General features: G+C 39.3%; 1 protein-coding gene across 1 annotated transcript; it reads right to left on the bottom strand.

Annotated features, from left to right (window-relative positions):
• Positions 1 to 393, bottom strand: LOC126728505 (probable protein phosphatase 2C 55). Its single transcript, XM_050434313.1, has one exon. The coding sequence runs from the start codon at positions 391 to 393 to the stop codon at positions 1 to 3; it is 393 nt and encodes a 130-aa protein (XP_050290270.1).
• Positions 394 to 10150: the final 9757 nt, after the last annotated feature.

Genomic DNA, 10150 nt, shown 5'->3' with positions numbered 1-10150 from the left:
CTATGCAAGAACATGGCCAACAATAACTGTAATATCATCTCTCTTTCCTCCTATGTGCTTCTGTCCTGCCAACCGAGCAGCATATGCAAATGGGCTATTGACATTTTCTTCAATCGAGTTAAAGAATGCCATTGTTGCAATACTGGAAGCCAACTGCTCTGTGCTTACACCTTCCAAAGTTCCCTTCTCAATAATATCTTCGATTTCTGCAGGGAACATATTGTCTAGAAGCCCATTAGTGTAAAGAACTATGATACCTCTAGGTAAAACCGCCACTTTATCCACCTTAGGCCTATATGGGATACTAATTCCCCACTGCAACTGGTACGGTTGGTTAAATCCATGCTGGTATATTAGCGATTTATACACACACTTGTTTTTCCTGAATATCATTGTTAACGTGTATTAGGGTATATGGGTTTTAGGCTCACCTTGTTTACTTATATAGCACATTTACTTGTACTGCACACTCTACCTCCTATATAAAAGCACTCATGTATATTCTATTACTTGAGAAATACAATACACTTATTCAGTATTTTTAACATGATATCAGAGCCACTACTCTAATCCTCTGATGTGCTGCTCTTAAGCAGTCTTGTCTTCTTGGGTGTCATCCACTACAACCATCATTGTGAGTAGCACCATTGCCTCCATTGTGGCTCCAGTACATCAAATACCATTGCCTTGCCGCTACCACCACTTTCGCTTCTCCGATTAGACCACAAATTGCACCATCAGAAAGTACTCTCTCCGATCTGCTCTTCTATTAAAAATCATCTTTATCGAAACCCTCACACACCCCCACGCACTGCTACAAGTCTTGGCGGTAAAATCACATGCCTCCATGCGCTACCTATCTTCTTCACACGCCGTCACGCGCCTACACACGCTAGAACTCCGTCCACTGACGTCATCAGTTACGCCACGTCAGCCCTAGTGACGTGATCAAGCCACGTCATCACTGTTGCGCCAGCAACACGTCATCACCCAATCAGCACTTAGTCAGAGATTACGTCATCCTACTGACGTCATCATCGTTGACTTTTCAGTTGACTGTCGCCTTTGACTATTGACTTTGATCGTTGACTTTTTGTCAAAGTTGACTTTTTGCAGTCCGAGTGCTCCTTACCTAGTTTTTTGCGTAGATTTCATTTTTGCAGTCCATTTTTGTATATTTTGCTTCTAAATGAAGTGTTAGGACATATGTGATTCACTTGTTAGAAACATATGCACTTTATGTAATTGGCAAATCTTTTGACAAAATGCATTTTACTTGTAATTGGGTAGATCTAGGTGTTTTTAATACTTCAAGAAACTGTGTCTTAAGATCAAGTGTTGAAGTCATCAAGTCTGTCCAAGAAACAATTTGAGAAGTGCAAGTTCATTAAAACTTGACAGCTAGCACGTGTCGAGGTTTAAGAAGTTGTTCAACCCGTGTGCTCGACAACTACTCGACACCTCCTATTTATTGAGGTTTAAGAAAGAATCAGAAATTATGATATGTTTTCTTGGAATCCGTGAATGTGTCTTAGGGACTTATTTTCTCCTAACCTTAGACATTTTAAGGGCCGTCAAAGAGTTCACAAGTTGCACAAGTTTTGAAAAAAATCTGTTCAAGCAAATTGTGACCGGAGACAAAGTTTTGCCCTAGTTCATCTCTTCTGAAGAAGTTGCCGTGTTTGTGCACCGTAGGGTTTTGTGACCAAGTATCTTCTTGATCTTCAACGTGTGGATGAACTGAAGAACTTTGCAGCCAATAATCTTCTCTAATTGGTGATTGAAGTTGTGTACTGGATCCGCGTAATTGCTTAGTCACGTACTTGGGAGCCGTGCATCAAAAGGAGAAATTGTCACTACAGAACAAGTCCAATTGGGTATTGGGGTAAGGGTTCAACTGTAGGTTGGTATAAGGTACTGGGATTCTTTTACTTGTAACCGCTTGTTGTGATAATAGTGGAATTTCGGAAGTGGTAACCTGAAAATCACCCGGTGAGGTTTTTGCCGTGTAGGTTTTTCCCATTCGTAAACAAATCACTGTGTCAATTTAATTTCCAATGCACTTAATTTAATTGGTGATTTGCTTGTACTACCACATGTTTTGCATGTTAATTTGATTAATTAATAAACTTGGTTAATTAATCAATTAATTTAATCACAAGGGGTCAATACGTTTTTGGCTTATCAAGTGTTATCAGAGCAGGCACACTCTGATTAGGGTTAATCTTTGTTGTGTTGATCCATTGACCCCTGTTTGTCATGGATAGAGGACAATCTTTAATCATACCTCCTTTATTTGATGGCACTAACTATGCATACTGGAAAGTACGCATAAGAGTTTTCTTGCAGTCTTTAGATGTGAACGTGTGGCAAGCAGTTGAGATAGGTTGGACCAAGCCGAAGGAAGTGCCGGTCGATTAGGATGATGCCAAGATCAAGGCAGCAAACTTCAACAGCAGAACATTGAATGCTTTATTCAGTGTAGTTACCAATGAGGAGTTCAAGAAGATATCCTCCACTGAAACTACTAAGGAAGCTTGGATCATTCTCCAGACAACCTATGAGGGAACAAAGGCTGTTAAGGATTCGAAGTTACAAAGGCTCACTATAAGCTTTGAAGAGATTAAGATGGAGGAGGATGAGTCATTCGATGAGTTCTATGCCAAGCTCAAAGACATAGTGAACTCAACGTTCAATCTTAGGGAAACCATTCCTGAACACAAGATTGTGGGACAGGTGCCCGGATCTCTGCCCGAGAGATTCCATGCCAAGATCATGGCGATAGAAGAATCAAAGGATATTGACAAGATTCCTTTGACTAAGCTGGTTGGTAATTTGCAGACCTATGAGCTAGGGTTGACTAGGATTGGCAAGACGGGTAAAGGCAAGAGTATGGCAATGAAGGCCAAGAGCAGTGAGACAGATGAGTCTTCAGATGATGAAGATTCTAAAATGAAGTCCTATGTCACCAGGCAATTCAAGAAGTTTATGAAGAATGCCAATGGAAAGGGTTTTGACAAGGACCGTAGGTAATCCAATTCTTCTTAGTTCAAGAGCCAAGACAAAGGGAAGAAGGATGCAAGGGATGGCGGTCAGTACACTGTTCCTGCAGAACCTAAGTGTTTTGGATGTCAAGGCTTCGATCACATGAAACAAGAGTGTCCTACATATCTCAAGAGCATTGGGAAGAGCAAGACACTTGCTGCAACTTTGAGCGACACCAAGCCTAAGGATGATTCCGACAATGAGGATGACGGAATCTTGAATGCCTTCACTGCCACTATCAATCCTACTGATGGGATTGTTGAAGATGTGGATGAAAGAGAGGGATTGGTGGAGTCCAAGTTTGAAAAGATGGATGATCAAGATGATATCCATATAGCCTATGAGAAATTATACAAGCTTTCTGAGAAACATGAGAAACTTTATAGGTTGACCACCAAGAAGCTCAGTGATGTGGAACTTGATCGTGAAGAGCTTTCCACAAAATTTGATGAGGCCAATCAAACTATTGGAGCACTGAGGTTCGAGAACAATTTCTTAGTTGAAAAGACTAAGAAGTTTGAAGCAGAGCTGTTTCAAGTTAGAGCTCAATTGGAGAGGATTTCAAGTGCAAAGCTTGATGAGATGCTCAGTCTTCAGAAATTTGTTTCTGATCGAACAGGTTTAGGGTATGGTTTCTCTTTCTCTAATATTGCTTCAACTAGTACTACTGTTTTTGTTCCTCCTACTAATAATGTTGAAATTGAAAACAATGATGTTAAAACTGATTTAGCTAGTGAGAACATAGCCAAGGGTAAATCTATCTTAGGAGCACCCCCTAAGCAAGATAAGAAGGAAGTTAAGAACCCTAGGGCTAAGAAGGCTAACTCTCAAAAGCCTAAACAAAAAAAGCAACATCTCTATCATCATTGTGGAGTTGCCGGTCGTGCTCAACCAAATTGCTATAAGTGGCTAACCACATAACAGAGCAACGACATGATAGCATCTGGGAACCAGAATCAGCTTCAATTCTCTCTTGCTCCTCTTGGAGATCTTCTCAAAGCCCTCATGTTCCTTTCAAACTTGAACGGTTTTAATTTTTCCCCCTCACCGCCAGTTCAAGGATTTAATCAAAGGAAAGGTTCTTCGAGGGTGTGGAAGGAAAAGGGCTCCAAGTGATTCTATCAATTTTCTCTTTCTCTCTTCTTGTTTTTGTGTTTGCATAACTTGTATGTTTTGCTTTTGTTTTGAGTCAATCTAGTTTTTATGCTTTGCTTTGTTTAACATGTTTTTGTTTGATTATTTTTCAGTTTCGCTTTGTTTTGTTTTTCATATAAAAAAGAAAATTGAAAAATCAGAAAAATACAAAAGCAATGTATGTTTTGTGTACATTGGTACTTGTGTACCTTGGATGGCTATTGAGACAAAGTTTTCTAAACTTTGTATCTTTTGTAACTTAGATGAGCATCTCTATGTACAACTAACCAAGTGATCTTTGTGGCTCTTGTTTGTGATGAGTAAGATTAAGTTATTTCTTATACTTAACACTTGTATCACTCTTTTTGATGGGAAGGACTAGAAAATTCTAAAAGAAAGGCATAAATAATCATCTCACCACTTTTGCCCGCCAATCATGAAATGACATCTGTATGCTTTGGCATAGCAAAAGTGCAATGTCAATGACATTTGTATGCTTCGGCATAACAAAATTGGAATGTCAAAAGCTTAACATAATTAGGTATTTCTTTTCTATCTCTTATATGCCCATGCATGATTTGCTTAAAAGAAAAATATGCAAAGAAAAATAAAAAGCAAAAAGATAAAAAATGCTTTTAAATATGATTGCAAGCTTGTATTCTAGGAGATGTGGGAGTTATAGGATGTACCTTGAAGGTGATAGTCCCCATCAAACAGTTATGATTTTGTGTGAGTTAAAGTGATTTTCTCATATCTTAAACCGTCATAATATGTATACACTTATGTAATCTTGCAATGTTTTTCACACATAACACACAATATTCTTTGCTACTCTTGATACATGTGCAGGTACAATGTGATTTGGCCATCACAAGGTTTTACATGTGTTAATATATGCTCACTAAACTGTCTTGACTTATTTTGAAATATAAAATTGGTTAGACCTGTTTAGTGTGTATGTGTGTTTTTCAGATCTATGTGCTTAAAATTGCTGTTAAGAGATGATTTTGAGAGATTAATATGGTGTTAGGATCTTTGGTTGAGTTGCATGCTTGATTGCATTCATGTCTATGTTTTTCTTTTCTTGAAAAACTGTTTTTAAAAGCTAGCTCGACACCTTCCTAACACCTGGCTATCTGTCGAGTTTCTAAGCTTTTTCTTATTGCAATCTTGACACCTGGTGGATCGATCGAGAGAATTCCTATCCCCTCGATAGCTTCTCGACACCTGGTGGATCGATCGAGCCTCATCTTTTATGTCTGATGTTTTTGTACCTCGACACTTTCTCGACACCTGTATTTGTCGACGACCAAATCCTCAACACTTGGCTCGACACCTTGCTCGACACCTTCATCGGTCGAGATTTACTGAGGTTCTATATATTCTTCCTTGTGCGATCTGAACCTCATTTCTCTCGATCTCTCTCTCGATAGCTCTATCTCTTCATCTCCCAATCTTCTCCTTAAGGTTTCTTCCAGCTTTTTCAAGAGTTTCTTCACTTGGTAAGCTTCTAATCTCTCATTCTTCATGCATTTCATGTTTTGAAACCTAAGTTTTGGGGATTTTGAAAAATTTTGGGGTTTTTCAAAATTGATGAGTGTTTGTTGAAATTTTGGGATGGGTTTTGCTTAAAAGAGTTTAAAATCTTATGCATTGCACCACATTAGCATAATAACAGTATTATCATGCATTTTAGATGTGTGCAATTGATTGTGTGCTGGTAGGATTGGATTGGGCTGAGCCTATGATGTAATTTACTTTGCATGTCACACATTCATACATTTCCCATGCATACGTACTCCATTTCAATACACTTGCTATATTTGAATTGTTTTGGAGCTTTTCTGATTATGTCTTTTCTTTTTCTCTCCCTCTCTTTCTACTTACGTTAGTCGTGTCTATGGCACCTAAGCGTAAATCTACTTCGACTCGGAACCCTCTTCATTCAGGAGCTTCTTCATCCTCTGATTCTGCTCCTATCTCTCTTCGGTTCCGTGATGATGATGCCCACAAGGCATTCTCGGAGAAATTTTCTAGACGTGGCATTCATTCAGAATACCAAGTCATTCTAGCAGACTTTGCAGACACTGACCTTCCCGATGTCATTCACAGTCGAGGATGGGAGTCACTGTGTGACGTCCCGGTTACCTGTCCTCTCATGCTTATCCAGGAGTTTTACTCCAACATGCACAAGATTGATCATTTAGTACCTCTTTTCTTCACTCGCGTTCGAGGTACGCGCATTCTTGTCACACTGCAGCTTGTTGCGGATATGCTTCGGGTTCCTAGGGTAGAGTTCCTTGACTACCTTGGTTATGAGCGTCTACAGACTGTGTCCAAGGATGAGCTTAAATCTGCTTTTTGTGAGTGTCCTTCCAAGTGGGGTGAGTGCCAGTTCACTTACTGTTCGGGTTTTGCAAAAGGCCCTCGGTTTTTGAACATGGTGATGACCTTTGTACTCCATCCTCTTTCTTATTATAACTCCATCACAGAGCCTCCTACTTGAATTTTGTTATCCCTCCTTGAGCATCTTACTATTGATTTCCCTTCTCATTTTATTCTTTCCATTATAGTTGTTCATCTGGATTCGGCGTCTCGTGATAAGCTCATCTTTCCTTCTGCTATCACGAGGATATTACACCATTTTTCCATCCCTTTTCCTGTGTCCGACCACTTCACTCATATTTGTGCCATAGAATGCTACCGTTAAACATAGCGAGGCGCAATTCAGGTCGCAACAGACGGATTCAGCAGCTCCCACCGGTCCGGCTCCATCTCGATCTGCTCGAACCACATTCGCTCCCTCCTCTTCCACGAGCGATGTGTCACTAGGAGACATCATGGCATAGCTTCAGCGCATGGATGCTTGCCTAGATACACTTTCTACAGAGTTGTATTAGGTGAACGTCCTTGTTGATCGCATTGCTAGACGGTAGGCGATCATGGGCGGTTTTGCTCCTAAGGCTTCTCCTCCACCTCCTCCAATGGCTTTTGATTCTGATTCTGAGGATGAGGATGCTGATGATGGTGATGACAATGATGCTTCTGATGATGATGATGGAGATGCTAGCTCTACCGATGAGATGTCTATTTGACACTCTACCCTTTGTCACTCGTGACAAAAAGAGGGAGTAGTTTTGGTATATGAGAGTAGTCATACTTAGGGGGAGAGTTAGTATAGGACATTTTTTTGTTAGGGGGAGTGTTGATATCCTGAGGGATGTAGTGTGGATTTTATGTATCTTTTCTTTTCTTTCTTTTATAGATACATTGTTCTTGTACCTTAGGTATTGTGACCATTTATTGACATACATTGTATTTATTCTTCTCAATATGTGGATGTATGTTTTTCTTTCACCTACCCCTTACATGTGTTGTTTCTTTTCTCTCTTTATGCACATGCTTCTTATTACTTGTATGCAATCTATTATTTTTTCACACAAAGATTTCTTGATGTATTTTGTTTAAAGTGTTTTAGAAATACAGGTTGTCAAAGTCTACTTGCCATAAACTCCCTTCTTGCAAAGTTTTTCAAGAGCTTGTGTTAGAATAGATTTTATTGTATTCAACAAGTGAATATGAGTTGAGTGATTTATGACTTTTCTCATATTTTCATTTGTTTGTTGTGGTTTTGTCACGGATTGCCAAAGGGAGAGATTGTTAGGACATATGTGATTCACTTATTAGGAACATATGTCACTATTTTATGTAATTGGATAATCCTTTGAAAAAACGTACTTTACTTGTAATTGGGTAGATCTAGGTGTTTTTAATACTTCAAGAAACTATGTTTCAAGATTAAGTGTTGAAGTCATCAAGTCTGTCCAAGAAACAAGCTGAGAAATGCAAGTTCATTAAAGCTCGACCACTAGCATGTGTCGAGGTTTAAGAAGCTGTTCAGCTCGTGTGCTCGACACTTGCTTGACAGCTGCTCGACACCTCATATCTGTCAATGTTTAAGAAAGAATCAGAAATTCTGATCTGTTTTCTTGGAATCCGTGAATGTGTCTCTGGGACTTCTTTTCTTCTAACCCTAGACATATAAAATGATTATTTTAAGGGCCATCAAAGAGTTCACAAGTTGCACAAGTTTTGAAAAAAATCTATTCAAGCAAATTGTGACTGGAGACAAAGTTTTGCCCTAGTTCATCTCTTCTGAAGAAGTTGCTGTGTTTGTGCACTGTAGGGTTTTATGACCAAGCATCTTCTTAATCTACATCGTGTGGATGAACTGAAGAACTTTGCAGCCAACAACCTTCTCTAATTGGTGATTGGAGTCGCATACTAGGATCCGCACAATTGGTTAGTCACGTACTTAGGAGCCGTGCATCAAAAGGAGAAATTGTCTCTACAAAACAAGTCCAATTGGGTATTGGGGTAAGGGTTCAACTATAGGTTGGTATAAGGTACTGGGATTCTTTTACTTGTAACCACTTGTTGTGATAATAGTGGAATTTCGGGAGTGGTAACCTGAAAATCACCCAGTGGGATTTTTGCCGTGTAGGTTTTCCCCATTCGTAAAAAAAAAAAAATTGTGTCAATTTAATTTCCGCTGCACTTAGTTTAATTGGTAATTTGTTTGTGCTACCACGTGCTTTGCATGTTAATTTGATTAATTAATAAACTTGGCTAATTAATCAATTAATTTAATCACAAGGGGTCAATACGTTTTTAGCTTATCATGAAGCATAAGAACAAGTCTTCTTCTTGTTGCAATAATCATCGCCGACAATCTAGCACACGTTTTTGCAAACATTTTGGCAACAATATTGAGACTTGCTAACATCGCAAAAAATCAGCTATTTCAATTTTTGCTGTTACTATTGCTAACATTGAAAGTGTCCAACCAATGGCTCCCATCTCTGCACAATCTAAGTCTTCAGGACACACTTTCACCATTTTTATAGATAACCTCAGTGGCATTCAAGAACTCAAGAATTTTCTCAGTTAGCAGTTTAAGATGAAAGATCTTGGACATCTCAGCTACTTCTTGGGTCTTGAAATCACTCATTCTATAGATGGACTTTATATTACTCAAGCAAAGTATGCCTCTGAACTCTTGTCTCGAGCTGGACTCACTGATAACAAGACTGTTGACACTCCAATTGAGCTTAATGCGCATATGACTTCCTCGGGGGGAAACCATTATCTATCTCTCTCTTTACAGACGCTTGGTTGGAAGCTTAGTTTATCTCACTGTCACTCATCCAGACATTTCCTATGCTGTTCACCAAGTGAGCCAATATCTGTCTGCTCCATGATCGACTCACTACTACTATTTTGAGTATTCTTCGATACCTAAAGGTCACTCTCTTACATGGTCTTTTCTTCTTTGCTGAGTCTCCTCTTATTCTCCGTGCATTTTCTGATGCTGATTGGGCAGGAGATCCCACTGATCGCAGGTCCATCACTGGTTATTGCATTCTTCTTGGTTCTTCTCTGATTTCTTAGCGAAGCAAGAAACAAATTCATGTGGCCTGCTCCAGTACTGAAGTAGAATATTGTTCCCTTGCTGATACCACATCTGAGCTCCTTTGGCTACGATGGCTTCTTAAAGACTTAGGTGTGTCCACATCCTTTGCTACTCCTCTTTATTGTGATAACCAGTACCATTCATATTGCTCACAATGATGGCTTTCATCAACGGACTAAACACATCGAGATCGATTGTCATTTTATCCGTTATCATTTTGTCTATAGTGCTCTCAAGTTGATCTTAGTTTCCTTTAAAGATCAACTTGCAGATATCTTTACCAAGTCACATCTTAAGGGATGCCTTCGTATTTTGGTTGACATCCTCAAGTTGGTCTCACATCCACCTTGAGTTTAAGGGGGGCTATTATCGTGTATTAGGGTATGTGGCTTTAGACCTACCTTATTTACTTGTATAGCACACTTACTTGTACTGCACACTCTGCCTCCTATATAAAGGCACTCATGTATATTCTATTACTTGAGAAATACAATACAC

This window comes from Quercus robur, chromosome 5, assembly GCF_932294415.1.
Source record: "Quercus robur chromosome 5, dhQueRobu3.1, whole genome shotgun sequence".
NCBI classification, from domain to species: Eukaryota; Viridiplantae; Streptophyta; class Magnoliopsida; order Fagales; family Fagaceae; genus Quercus; species Quercus robur.
This window is presented reverse-complemented; position numbering and strand designations above follow the sequence as displayed.

Excerpts from the sequence above, each read along its gene's own strand:
- LOC126728505 (XM_050434313.1), bottom strand. The coding sequence starts at position 393 with ATGATATTCAGGAAAAACAAGTGTGTGTATAAATCGCTAATATACCAG.